This window comes from Macrotis lagotis, chromosome 1 (assembly GCF_037893015.1).
Source record: "Macrotis lagotis isolate mMagLag1 chromosome 1, bilby.v1.9.chrom.fasta, whole genome shotgun sequence".
NCBI lineage: Eukaryota > Metazoa > Chordata > Mammalia > Peramelemorphia > Peramelidae > Macrotis > Macrotis lagotis.
This window is the reverse complement of record NC_133658.1, coordinates 94,466,246-94,480,828: the sequence shown is the minus strand read 5'-3', so window position 1 is coordinate 94,480,828 and position 14,583 is coordinate 94,466,246. Positions and strand designations below refer to the sequence as shown.

The 14,583-nt window shown below is 35.8% G+C and overlaps 1 protein-coding gene across 3 annotated transcripts in view; it reads right to left on the bottom strand.

Annotated features, from left to right (window-relative positions):
- DYNC2LI1 (dynein cytoplasmic 2 light intermediate chain 1) overlaps positions 1–14,583 on the bottom strand; it is a 62,811-nt gene that overhangs the window by 34,000 nt on the left and 14,228 nt on the right. For 2 of the 3 annotated variants that reach the window (XR_012472154.1, XM_074204881.1), the window contains exons 5-10: positions 11,464–11,552; positions 6,071–6,257; positions 5,001–5,069; positions 4,309–4,386; positions 805–881; positions 164–234 (exon numbers count right to left, since the gene is read on the bottom strand). Coding sequence is in view for 2 of the 3 variants with exons in the window: in XM_074204881.1 (XP_074060982.1) it covers positions 164–234; positions 805–881; positions 4,309–4,386; positions 5,001–5,069; positions 6,071–6,257; positions 11,464–11,552 (571 nt within the window). In the remaining variant the exon portion in view is untranslated. The remainder of the gene's footprint in view (positions 1–163; positions 235–804; positions 882–4,308; positions 4,387–5,000; positions 5,070–6,070; positions 6,258–11,463; positions 11,553–14,583) is intronic. The other variant, XM_074204892.1, reaches the window with a different exon arrangement.

Genomic DNA, 14,583 nt, shown 5'->3' with positions numbered 1-14,583 from the left:
TGTTACATCAATATAGTATTATAACATTAATACTTGTGAAGTTATTGTAACAATGATAATGAAAACCCATAAAATATTGGGATTGGAGCTTATATGAACACGGAGCAGGATAAAATCAATAAGTAATTAGAAATTATTGAATAATCTTAATAAGTTCACCAACCTATTTGACTTAAAGAATCCAATCCTGCTGGGATAAATAGTGGTTTATTCTGGTCCACAGATATTGATTTGCTACATGGGTAAGAAGGAAAAGGAATCCAATTTATTGTAACAATCAAAACTCCTGCCACAAATGCTTTCATTGTAAAGGCTAGAGCTAAGTTTTATATCTATAGATTGTAAAACCTAATAAAAAAGTACTGTCCTCAAATGACTTATTAGCTCAAATGAACCCAAATATTAAAAGTATACCTTTGAGAAGAAATTTTCCAGGGGGAAAAGATCAAATTCCTATTATAATGTTGAATTTAGACTAATAAAGATGAATATTAAATATATTATCTGCATCTTAAAAATGAATGACTATGCAGGAAAAGATTACATACTTTTGTAAAATGTGAGGGGCAAAAGGAAATATGGAAAATGACTAAGGTATGAATATTATTTTACTCTTTCAATGAAAAATATTCAATAACAAAATATCTGTAAACTATTAAATACAAATATAAACAAAGCAAATGAAATCCTGTCTTGAGTAACTACCTGGGACATTTTTCTTTTCATGAAAATCCAAGAAATAGAAAATAGTTAATAGTGACAATCACCCAAACAGACAATCCTAATCTTCATTTATTACATTACCTTTTGTCAATGCCAAATGCTAACTGATTGATGACACCACGTATTTTCAGTAGGAGAGCTTCTGATTTACTGGCAAACTAAAGAAATCAAGAGAGTAAATGATATGTTGTGCCTTTCCATCCCAGAAAGAGATAAAATAAAAATATTTGAATGGGTGATTCACAATTTACCTAAAAACTACCTTTGCTTTTTTAAACAAAGCAAAACCTCCCCCAAAGGAAGAAATTAAGAGAAAACAAGATTTGACATTTTAACCAACCTTTTTGAATATTTATATAACATGGAAGAACCTACCATATTTGCATTGTCATTTCAACCACTCCCAAACACATGGATCATGTGATCTCTGATGTTTATGGGTATGTATACACCCACCCCACCCTTGATGCTTCACCTCATCACCACCTTCCGTCCCTCTAACTGGAGGATGGCATCACAACCCTCTTTTTAAGGAGTGAACTCAACTCAGACATTTCTCACCTGGTTTATACTACTCTGTACTTCTCTGACTTCTTAGCCATGTGTCCTCTTTGGGTACTTCCCCTCCCTCCCCCTTTGGCTTCCTTTTGTGTGTCATTTTCTCTCATCAGACTGTAAGCACCTTGAGGATAGGGACCTTTTTTTTTGTATTTGGCACGCTATGTGCTTAATAAATGTTTACTGATCACATACACATATACATATACAGACATACTAACAACGGCCCCCATAAGGATATTTTCTCAAACATTATCAGTGAATTGGCATATAGGACCAGTCTGAACTCAGAGAGTGCAAGTTATAATCTTGGAACTCCTTAAGTTACCTTTATTCAAGCTTCTGGTAACTGGTTCGAAAATTCTTAGTGGGAGAAATATCCTGAGTGGATGTGAATTTTGGAAACAGTCAAAAGTCATCTAGAATCAACTCTGATGACTATAGTGTCTGATCAAGCCTAGTAACATCACTTTGAGTTGAAAATGAAGCTTTGTGACAGTTTATTAAACATCAACTCTATGTTAGGTACTTTGCTAAATATTGGAGATTCCAAGAAAAAATGATAAAATCTCTGCTTTCAAGAAGTTTCTATTCAACTTTTTTTGGGGGGCAGGAAGTTGTGGGCATAGGATGGCACCTAAGCTCTAAATCTACAATCCCAAGATTTCAAGATAGGAACAGAACTAGGATCAGTGAGGGTTGCTCTCTGGTCTCAGTTTAGGAGAGATAGTAACTTGATCTTTCAGTCCAAGAGAGAACAGCCACAGACAATGAAACAATGGGGTCTTGTGGCGAGAATTCTAGAGCCCCACCATCCTGGATTTTGGAATGGGAGCTCCAGGGCATGGTGATGCAAGGTCTGGCCTCAGCAAAGTCTCTCAAGAGACTCAAGTTCAAGAGTTCTAGAATCCAGTCTGGATCATCTTGGAGAAATAAGGACTATACATGTCTCCTTTCCATCCTCTATTGTACTAACAACCTCAACCACATTTTCCTTCCTGAAGAGTCCTCACCCTCAGGGCTGTGTATTAGGTTGACTTTCTTTTTTTTTTCTTTTTAGGTTTTTTTGCAAGGCAAATGAGGTTAAGTGGCTTGCCCAAGGCCACACAGCTAGGTAATTATTAAGTGTCTGAGACCGGATCTGAACCCAGGTATTCCTGACTCCAAGGCTGGTGCTTTATCCACTACGCTACCTAGCTGCCCCTTAAGTTGACTTTCTATATACATAGGTCTTTGATATGAGAGTCCTCCCTTTAAAAGAGAGAGAGAGAGAGAGATCTATTAAAATGCCACTAAGTTTTTCAGCTTGCAAACATATGTTTGCTTTCTTGGTAAAGAAAGTCCAAATCATAAGAGAGTGCCACAAATCTGAAAGACCCTTGGTTAAATGAGACACCCTGGAATAGAGAGAATTTTGTTGATTATTTATGGGCTCCAGTCAATCACTTGCATTTGGGTGGGGATGGGAATAAAGGTCATTGTGAAGCACCCATGGGACTCAGTACATCCTTGGGATGCTAGATGGCACAATGGATAGAGCATTGGTTTTTGGAATCAGGAGGATGGGAGTTTGAATCCAGCCTCTGACACTAGCTGTGAGATCTTGGGCAAGTCATTTATCCCTGACTGACTTGCATCCAAGGTCATCTCCAGTTGCCCTGATTCAAATAAGGCACTGGACCAGATGACTCTGGAGGATAAAGTAAGGCTGGTGACTTAGTACAGTACTCCCTCACTCAAATCCAATTCATTTGTTTGTCATGGCATCACCTCCCTGATGCCATGGTCTTCTTCAAAAATGAAGGACAAATATTAATATTCATGTATCCCAAAAAATGTTCTAATCTGAGGCTTCATCATATCACAAGGACAACCCTAGATTCTCTGTGTCTGTCTGTGTGTGTGTGTGTGTCTACATGTGTGTTTGTGTGTCTCTCTCTCTTTTTATTTTGGTAGCTGGAATAAATGTGATCCAAGAAGCAAAAAACATCAGTATTAGTGAAGTTCAGCATCAACTCTTATTTATATATATAAACAACTACAAAAGCACTTCCTTCACCCTAACCACCAGAACAATGGGAAAAGGTAAGTAAAACCAGTCACTGAGAGAGCTGATGAACCCTCAGCACAAAATATAGGACATCTGTAGATTATGGGAATCACTTGGTCTCATCCAAGAACTCTGACCACTACAACTTCTAATTCTCTAACCCCATGGTCTTCCCCACTCTGCTCATGGCAGCCAATATTGAATTTTTATTCAATGCCATTGGGTCACACCGAAACTAAGATGTTAAAAGACCAATCATTTAAAACATTCATTCAAAAGTCAAAGTATTAAAAAACACATTGCTTGCTCACTATAGAATGCTGCCAGATTTTTCTGCTCTAAAGAATTTTAGGAAAATTTCAAGTGTGGCAAAACATTTAGCAGGGAAGACAATGATTACACACAAACTTAGCAACTTTTTTAATGTTTCGAATTCTACTTGAAATTTTTAAATAATCACATTTTAAGACCAATAGCTCAGTGCTTTGGTTCACACTTTCACAGACCTTCACAACTACTGGGAGACAGGAAGTAAAAGTATCTATCCCATTTGATGGAGGAGAAAATGGAGCCTCAGAAAGTTCAATAGCTCTAAGTGGCAAGTTGGAGTTGAGCCAAGGTCTCCAGACTCACAGGCCCATTGGCCTTATCTTCCTAAACAATGACACCTGAGATTCACAGAATGCACTCAGCTCAAAAGTGCTTGCAGGGGCAGCTAGGTAGTAAGGATCTGAGTTCAAATCCAATATCAGACACTTAATAAATGCCTAACTGTGTGAACTTGGGCAAGTCACTCTTAACCCCATTGCCTTAAATAAATAAGATTAATTTTTTTTAAAAATGGGTAAAACTTGAATTAGGAAATAAATGATAGACAGGAAATATGTAAGAGTAGCTTATATAACTGCAACAATTTACCTGTTTCTCAGAACCTGGGTTCAGCCCATTCTCCCAATCAGAACTAATTCTGTACTAACCATTAATGTAGCTCCATAATAATGGGAAACAAATCGAAGTGTCTTGCAGATTATTTTTCTCTTCTCAGAGTCAAAATCCTAAAAGAGTATATATTAATAAAAAAGAAAAAAGATAAGGATTATATACAAAGAGAAGGAAGATACCAATGATTAAATAGAGAAGCCAATCATGTCTTCTTCTTTGCTCTGTATTCTGAGATCCCTATTACTTCTTTTTGCTCTGTATTCTGAGATTCCCTATTACTTCTACCACACACAATCATGCTCTAATTATTTTTAACAAGACACTAACAATAGCTCTCTTACATTTGTTTTCTCAGGTTTTCCAATAAAGACTAGCTATACATAAGCATGCATTTCTAGGATCCCAAATGCTTCAAAAAAGATGGTAGATGAGCCTAATTTTTAACTTTTTAAATAAAAATCTGAGAAGTTTCACTAATTGTGTAAAAAAATCCAGATTTTATTTGTCTTCCAAAGTAATTTGACCTGCCTCATTCCTACCATGACTGCTATTTTGTGGTTCTCTGTGCTGCCTTCTCCAGTTCTGGATCCATAATCTATGACTATATCAGGGTTCTTATTTCATATTATTCTTTTTCATATTATTCTAATTTATATTATTCTTTTATGGTACTCACATAGACAAGCATACATATCAAAACAAAACTGGAAATGAAAAAGTAAATTACCTGAAAAATATCATATTTACTTCCAATTATCACTAAGGGAATTGGAAATGGGTCAATCAGTTCACGATCCTATTAACAAATAAATTTTACAGATTAAACTCTGTTAAGTTCTTAGTGAGCACTTACTATAAAAGAAAAATGATCTTTCTAAACCTTGAATTGCTAAAACATTAATTTCATTTACTTTGAAATTAGTTTTGTCTGTGAGAAAGAATATAGATCAGACTCTTCAAGACTTTCACTGCTTCCTTGAAGCAGAGTTTATTCCAATATATTTACTGACATTTTTCAGAGGTTTAAATAGGAAAACTTAACTTTGATGGTGAACTACTTTGTTCTCATTCTCTACATCACTGATTCATCTATATATTTTATCTCCTCCTTTATTTTTTTCTTATGAAACATTTCTTCTTATGGGTTCGATTTTGCATTAACTATTGTTATCAAAGTAGAATGTATATTCTATAAATAACTATAATAAATATAAAAATCACACATAGCACATATTTGCATCAGATATGGGCACCCTTAAATTTTCTAAAAGATTATATTCACAATAGCATTTAAAGGACTTGTATTACCATCATTGCAACTTTATAATTTAATTAGTTGTCAGACTATCAAAAGATATTGAGTATGTGATAGACATCTCAATGAATGCAAAATATATAGTGGAGGTGAAGGCTGTTATAACTCCACTCCTTGCTTAAATTTGTACCTTCATCAAGTCTCTTGCCAGATGACTTTTATACAGTCTAGTTTTTATCTTCATTTTAAAGAGATTATAAAATCAATATCAAACTACTACTTTAAAACCTTATTTCTTTTGACTGGTGTAACATGCCATAACAATGACAGTAGATGTCTAACAAGAAGACATAAGAATTCTTTTTTAATCTTGTTTTTCTCTACTGAGATTTTATTAAATTGATATAATTTTCCAGTGAACAGGTTCATCTGCATCAAGTCATGCATAAAAATTTAAAGAATTTGTTTGTGAGGATCATGACTATCATTTTTAACTAAGCCCAAGTCTAGGACTCCAGGAAAAATCCCTAGAGAAAACTTACTGGATGGTCCTTCTGTATATTACTCCATATCTTCTGTTTCATTTCAGCAGCTGCTTTAGGATTGGTCTTGCCCAGTTTCATTATGAGTTTATCTACATGGGATTTTGTGACTTGCAATAGATTTTCCATGGTTGGCCAAAGGTCATTAGGTTTTGAAAGATCCAAAACAAGAACTAAAGAAAAAGTCCTAAAGGAACAAAAGATATTTAATTTTTTAAAGTCCCAAGATAATTCTCATTTCTAGAAATGACCATGCTGAAATGTTCCCTTAAAATATACAAGAGATGGGGGGAGGTGCAAGTTGTAGGAAAAGATGCCACAGAATTATTCAAGTTCTAAAATTCCTCTTGGGGAAGGGTCAGGTTGAATGATTTAATTGCTTTTAATCCCTATTTGTTCCAACACTTTCCTATATTATTAATAAAATAATACTTCTTTTGAGAGATAGCCAACAGATGCATTACAGTTTTTCTCCACTTAAACAATCTCCTGGGTCTTAGATACCATCCCCTTCTCTCTTTTTCTTGATTTTTTTTTCATTCCCAAATGAACATGGTTTGTTTCCCTTTCTCTACAGATAATCACTAAAGGCAGTATGCTTCTTAGGTATTTTAAGAGGGGGCTTTACAAAGCACTACAAGGAAAACATAGAAGGTAGGAACTGGAAATAGGAAGCTCACAAGGAATAAGGCTTTCTAAGCTGCAAATAGTTTAGTTTTAGGGCTTCAACCACAAGAACCAAATACACAGTACTTCTTCTTGGCTCCTACTTATCCTCCTTTCACTGCACCTCAATTTAATTCAACAAATAGTTATTAAGCAATTACTATATTTTAGGCTCTGTGCTAGTGACATACACAGCTAAGCATTGGTAGAAGTTGAAGGGACAAGGGAGAGAGCAAATTACTATAGTGAAATTTGAGGAGAAGGAATATTAGGAGGAGGAGATGGATAAGGAGGAGAAAGAGAAGGAGGAAAGCATCCCTAAGAGTTCACTTGCTATGGGTCCAGCTGCCCAGAGTCTGTTTCCTCAATGCTTTAACCAAAGGTGTGAGTCTCAAGGCAGCCCTAGCAATACAATGATTTTGATTGCTAGACCAATAGCTATATTCCTAGTCCATAGGAGCCCAGGTGATGGAAATGGGTTATGGCCCTCTGGGATACAGGACCTCTGTATCCTGGGGTATGCCAGGATCTTGGGGGTCCTGGAAAGCCTCCCATGGCCTTCAGTAGGGTGACTATACTCTGGGGCTTAAGAAGAACAGTGACCGAGCAGCTGTGTGAGGACTGAATTCATTAGAGGGAATCTGCCATCATTTCTGAACTGCTGCTTCTGAGGTCACCAATAAAGAACTTTCAAATGTGTTGCATTCCAAAAAAAAAAGAAGATTTAATAGGAAAAAATTCTAGAGTTCATCAAAATATCATTAAATAAATTAGGTCAAGTTTTTACAAATGAATTGAGAAGACTTCAAAGAGAAGAACCCTGGGGTTTTCTTATCTGGCAGGAGTGAGAAGCAAGCAGGGGGGGTAAATTTGAAAATGCATTATTTTTAACATAATTACAAATTTTAAAGTACAAGAAATCATCCCAGCTCTCCCTCTTCCAATAACTGGTAGGACATCCAACACAGAACATAAATGCTTCAAACTGCCAGGCTAGGATGTTCAGATCTAGTAAGAACAAAACAAATGCTGAAATGAATTGAAAAATGGTAAAAGATTTCATACTCTAAGCTTCCAAAGATGTTTCATCCTTAAGTAAGTCAAAAACTGGAAATTTCACTAATCTGGGTATAATAACCACCCAGGTCAAATCTCATTCAGTCTGCCATTAAGCTTATACTCCAAGCAGTTCATAGTAAAATACAACTCCCTTCTATACAAGTGTAGCAAAGAACTGGTGATAGAGTAAATGTCAATTGGGGAAAGGTTAGGTTACTTGTGGTGCATAAATGTAATGAAATATTCCTTTACCATAAGAAATAATGAAAATGATAACAACATGAAGAATTATATGAGCTGATTCAAGTGAAGTAAGCAGGACCACAAAAAGAGTACACATGGACTGTTTCATCAGAAATGAAAGGAATAATAAGAAAATGAAAATGAAATGTTGTGAAATTGTAGTGACCAAGCTTGGACACTAAACATTCTAAGAAGATGCCTGCCCCACATTTTTGTAGAGGTGGGAAGGTTGTGGAATGTTGCATCAGGCTTTGTAATTTTGGGTTAGTTGTACTGAACTTTCCTCCTTCTTTGTTATTAGAAGGGAATGGAGGGAGTATACTAGTGTTTCTTAGGACCTCAAGGAAGGGAAGGGTGGAGGGAGACCCTAGAGAATAAGAAGTCCAAGATAAGCCAGCTGGTACTGAAATAAGAGACACCAATCTGACATAAGCTGTCTAAGCTTACACTCCACTAGAGTCTTTGAGAACGCAAGGCCATCCCCACATAGAGAACCCATGATCTTCAAACAGGTGGTCTTTAAAGGAAGATTAATTACATGCATGTAAATAATTTTATTATAAATAAAAGAAAAACAAACCTAATGAAAATGTTTCTTGAATGACAGATACTGTTTTTAACACATTAAAAAGATCAATTTTCTTTTTTAATGTCTTCAAAAAACTTTCAACATACAATATGTTCTTGACATCTATTCTTTAATTCTTCAGTGTGAAATCTTACTTTTGTGACATTAATCATGAAGTATAACTTTGACAAACTGTCTATTTTTCTAAGTCAAGCTCTCAGGTTTAAATCAGATATCTTCCCTAGGACTTTGAACCATGTCTACCCCCATTTCTTGGATAAATTTCATAACCTTTTGTACCAAATGAAATGATTCAAGGTCATAAAATCACCAAGGTGCTATCTTTTACAATAGTAGACAAAAGACACCTTAAGTTTTTTAAAAACAAGGAGTAAGGGGTGGCTAAGTAGTGCAGTGGATAGAGCACCGGCCCTGAAGTCAGGAGTACCTGAGTTCAAATCTGGCCTCAGACACTTAATAATTACCTAGCTGTGTGGCCTTGGGCAAACCACTCAACCCCATTTGCCTTGCAAAAACCTAAATAAATAAACAAACAAACAAATAAATAAAGAATAAAATAAAAACAAGGAGTAGCTGTGGGACTCTGGGCAAGTCACTTCACCCTGTTTGCTTCAGTTTCCTCATCTGTAAAATAAGCTAGAGAAGGAAATGGCAAACTACTGAAGTATTTCTGCCAAGAAAATCCCAAATGGGCTCATGATCTGATCCAACTATTCAGGAGAGCAAAGGGTTACTGTGTTGCATCCTTTGACCCAGCAATACCACCACGAGAGATAAAATTAAAAAGGAAAAGGACACATATGTACAAAAATATTTATAGAAGCTCTTTCAGTGGTGGCATAGAATTGGAAATTAAGGAGATGACATCAATTGGGAAATGGACAAATGAAATGTGGTATATGATTGTAATGGAATACTATTGTGCTATAAGAAATTGTGAACCAGATACTTTCAGAAAAACCTGGAAAGACTGACCCAAACTGATATAGAGTGATATGAACAGAACTAGGAGAACACTGTACAAAGAAATAGCAATGCTGTACAATGATCAACTGTGAATGACAGCTAATCTCTGCAATCCAAGGAATGATCCAAGACAATTCTGAAGGATTTATGATGAAAAATGCTATCCACATCCAAAGAACTGATATAATCTGAAAGCAGATCAAAGCAAAGTTTTATTTAACTTCATTATTATTATTTTTATTATTATTATTGTTAGGTCTGCATTTTCTTTTGCAACATGGCTAATATGGAAATTTTTTCCATGACTACACATGTATAATCTATATTAAATTGCTTGCCTTCTTAAGGAGGGGAGAGGGAAGGAAGAGAATTTGGAACTCAAAATTTTAAAAAATGAAGGTTAAAAATTTTTGTTTCCATGAAAATGGGAAAAATACACATACATATACACATTGAAAAAACAAGAAAGCAAACAGCAGGAAACATTTTATTACAAATGTCTCATATCTCTGGAATGTATCTATGACAGACCATTTATTTATAAGATAAGCTATATCAGTAAACACTTGGCAAGACTGTTTCTTAAACTGGGTCTTGTCCAGCACACAAAAAAATCCCCCCCCCCCAAATGTTGATTAAGCTGATTCTGGCCACAAAAGCCTTTGAAAAGTTAGCAAACTAAAACAATCAGCGGCATTTATTAAGTATCTGAGGATACATAGAAAAAGGAAAAAAATGGTACCTGCTCTCAAGGAGCTTAAACATGTAATACCACAGACAACTGTCAGATTTTGTCTCATAGATGCCTCTCATAGAAGCCAGAGAGTCTAAGAGGAAGAGATGAGTAAGGAACATTATGTGTGAGGAACAACCATCAGACCTCTATGGCCTAAAATGTATGAAAGGAGGTAACGTATAAGAATCATAGAAAGATCGGAAGAAGTCAAGTTTTAAAGAGCTTTAAATCTCAAGTGGAGAAATTTATTGAATTAAAGCTACAAGGGAGCTAGAGTATGCTAATAAATACCATTGGCAGCAACATGGAAGATGGATTGGAGTAGAAGAGACTTGGAGGCAGATCTGCTACTGCAGTAATGCATACATGAGGTGGTGAAGGCTTGAACTGGGGAGGGGAGAGGGTAGACAGGAACACTTCTGGCTATATACAAATAAGAAAGTAGGATTTCCAATGATCTTGAAAATGAGTAGCATACAGAGGATTTAATTGGGCCAAAAATGATTTGGGAAATTTGGATGTCTACATGGCCAAATTCACCAGATAATTGCTCAAATTCCCTTTCTGTGTTTGTACAGATATAAAGCTCAACAGTATACACTGAACTCTACAAGATGATGATAATGCAGTTTTTGAAAACTTGTTTATGTTGGCTGGGACGAGTTCCCAAAGACACTAGGAGATGTCACATCTCATTTAACAAGCATGTGGCAATGATTTTCAGGGAACACAACCACAATCACAAGTGGTTTTTGTTTTAAAATCTTATTTGCTTACTGTCAGCAAATAAATAAGAAACCTTCACCTCCCCAACCCCCCAGTGACTGCCTTCTAATGCTTCAAACTGTTTTTTCCAGCTGTGATCATTTTAAAAAGTGGGAGATCTACAAAGCCTAAAGAGCTGAATTGGTTCAACATGGGTTAAGACTTAGAAAAAGAGATGCTTTTCAAATTAATTTGTAAAATGTTCCCTATGTGTGGCTCGATATGTTGTTCCGTTTCATGGGCTTACTTATCTACAGCATATGAGATGGAGGGGCCATTCTCCCAGAGTCAAGCCAAGGCAGTGATGTCCATTTTGAATATACTATTAGATCTTTCAGAACGCCTGTGTCACACAGGTGCCTCACTTACCGCAAAGTCTCATTTGTTATTGGGATGCTGATTAAGTCCAATAAAGAGGTTCCTCCACCCAATTCCCAAAAATGAGCAATGTCTTTAGGCTGGGGAAAAAAAGGGGAAAATTTCCTTCATGTTACTAAACTTTCATTTTTCAAAAATACAGAGATGTTTCTAGTGCTTCAGGGCACACTAACCAGTAACAGTTATAGATACAGAAAACAAGAAAATAAATATTTTTTTGGGAACAGAAAAATATTTCTGGCTCCTTTATCTTCTCTTTATTCTAATCTTAAAGCATCAATCTTATGGTGAATCTACAGGGTAAGAATGAAAATTAAATACTTTATATATGCACATAAATGTCTGAGACATGATACTGATTCAAGAAATATCAATGTCTCAAATTCTACTTAAAAATGAGATGACTAAAATGAATAAACAAATAAAGACAACAGCAACAACAATAAGCTGACTGTGATCTTTGTGATGACCTAGAAACAAAAAGATTTAGACAAGAGTAATAACCAAATGGAAGTGAGGAAGAGGAAGACTACAGGAGGCTTCCAGTCTTGGAAGAATCCCTCTTTCTATGGCTTTCCTGCTCAAGTCCTCTTGTACTTTCTTCCTTGATCTCTATAAGCATATAAAGATATTACTTCTGAGAACCTGGCTGATACTTGTGACATAACCATCAACATGGCTAAAATATTAGGCTTGCAATCTCAACTAGATTTACAGACAAGGCACCAATACAGATAAACCAAAAATAATGGATAATGATCCAGGAGCCCAGGGGAGCCACTAACTAGATGTGCTGCTGCCCAAGAGTAGGATCAATCTGATGATATTGATGCCATCACCCAGTGATGGTCTGGGAACTATGGAAGGAATGAAGAGTTGCCTTGTGGGCAACTCTTGAGAAGCAATAGTCACATCTCCCATAGCTAAAAGCCTTTGACAGCTGATGCCTCTCCTCTGTTTCTCTGTCTCTCTCTCTGTCTCTCTCTGTCTCTCTCTCTGTCTCTCTCTCTGTCTCTCTCTGTCTCTCTCTCTGTCTCTCTCTCTCTCTCTCTCTCTCTCTCTCTCTGTCTCTCTCTCTCTCTCTCTCTCTCTCTCTCTCTCTCTCTCTCTCTCTCTCTCTCTCTCTCTCCCCTCCCCCTCTCCCTCCAGTGTAGCTGAAGTGCTTGCAGACAAAAATGCCTCAGAAACAGGAAACTGGAGGACAAGAATTTGGTACAATGGATTTTAGAATGCAAAACATGACTTGGGGGGCGGCACCTATTTCCTAGGATTATTGTGGGGATAAAATGAGCAAGGCTATTTGCAGTTGACTGATACAGTGCATAGAGCCAGGAGGCAGAGAGATCTGAATTCAGATACAGCCTTAGACACTTACTAGCTGTGCCCAGGCAAGTCATACATCCTCTGTGGGTTTCAGTTTCTTCAACTATAAAATGGAGATACTAATATCACCACTTCCCAGACTTGTTGTAAAGCTCCAATGAGACAACATTTATAAAGTACTTAGTACAGACTGGTACATATCGTTGTCCATATTGTTGTTATTATTATGATTATGATTATGATTATTATTATGTGAAATATGAATGCTTGGAAAGTGTGGGGCTGAAGAGAGTAGATTCAATCGGGGGGAAAAACTGAGGAGCTCCCTAGAAAGTAAAGGGAGGGGAAGAGAAAAAAGAGAAAAGGTAAGGAGGGAAGGGGAGTAGAGTAACTACTTGCAAAATGCAACTGTCTTTTTTTTTTCAAACAAATTTTAAATTTCTTTATAATTTTGACATGAAACCTAAGTAAAAAGTTATAATAAATTATATCTTTGGTAAAAAAAAATCTACATATTGGCTTTTTTTTTACCTTTTTCAATTAAAGAATAATTTAAAATACATTCATTATAATAATAAAAATATATATCCCAATTTTCCAAATTTCAAATTAATTCCTAAAAAACATTTACTAAATAATTGATGGAGGGAAATTGTGACCGTACAGCATCAGATGAAACTGCTTGCCTCACCATCAAAAAAAGAAGGTGATATACATATAAAGTGAAAAGCACTTGGAATTTCTGTCTGTGGCATAAGTTCACAAACTTTTATCTATAATTGTGCATGCACTGAACATAAAATAAAAATTTATTCTGTTAAGAATTATATTAAAATATATTCTTTTCTTATTAAGTAGTTCTCTGGCTGATTAGAATGATAACTGACAGAATTTTATAAATTATTATTATTATTATTTTCTTTGAAATTCATCAGTTTTACCATGGATATAAAAAACAAATTACAAATAATGATATCACCAAGATAACATCGATCAAAGATGAAAATATATGCAACATTGTAGGCCTGCCTGCCCCTAGTAATCTGTATCAGCTTCCCTGCCCCTCTCTCTCTAGCTCTGGAAAGTTAGGTAAGAACAATCAATATAGGCTTTTATAAGTCAATTAACACTTTGACTAAAGGCTGATGATTACAGTTGCCATTTTTATAAGACTTTTCACTGCCAATGTTCTCTCCAACCTCTACCTCTCCGCCTGTTCCCCACCTTCCCTGATTCTGCACCAATGACTCATCACCTATGAAACTGTTCCATTGTTGGTTATCTGATTACAACTTGAAATAGGACTTCTCTTTTTTCCCCATTGGAAAGCTTTCTTTTTAATTTACTAAGCTAAAAGATATCAAAATTTTTTTCCCCTACTTAATTATATGATTTAAGACTTCAGAGATTCAGGACAAAAGGATGAACTGATGATTCTTGTGAGTTATACAACTCAGACTCCCACCCCCCCCACCCCCGCTTCCCCTATCTATATATTTTTTCCTTAGATTTTTTGCTCCAGGTTATTTTTCTTGCCCTGATCCTGAATTATTCCTAGCTTTTTATCACCTACTTCTTACAGATAAAGGGAAGCAAGGCAAAACAAAAGATCTATATAAAGTAAGCACATTATTACTGACTTTGGCATCTAATAGTTGAAATGCTAATTTTTATATTTTCATATATGCAGCACATTTTTATATATACATAACACAGCATACATGAATATCTTTAGAAGTTCCTTTGGGAGACAGATGATAATTCACAATAATTTTCTCATTTGTGGGA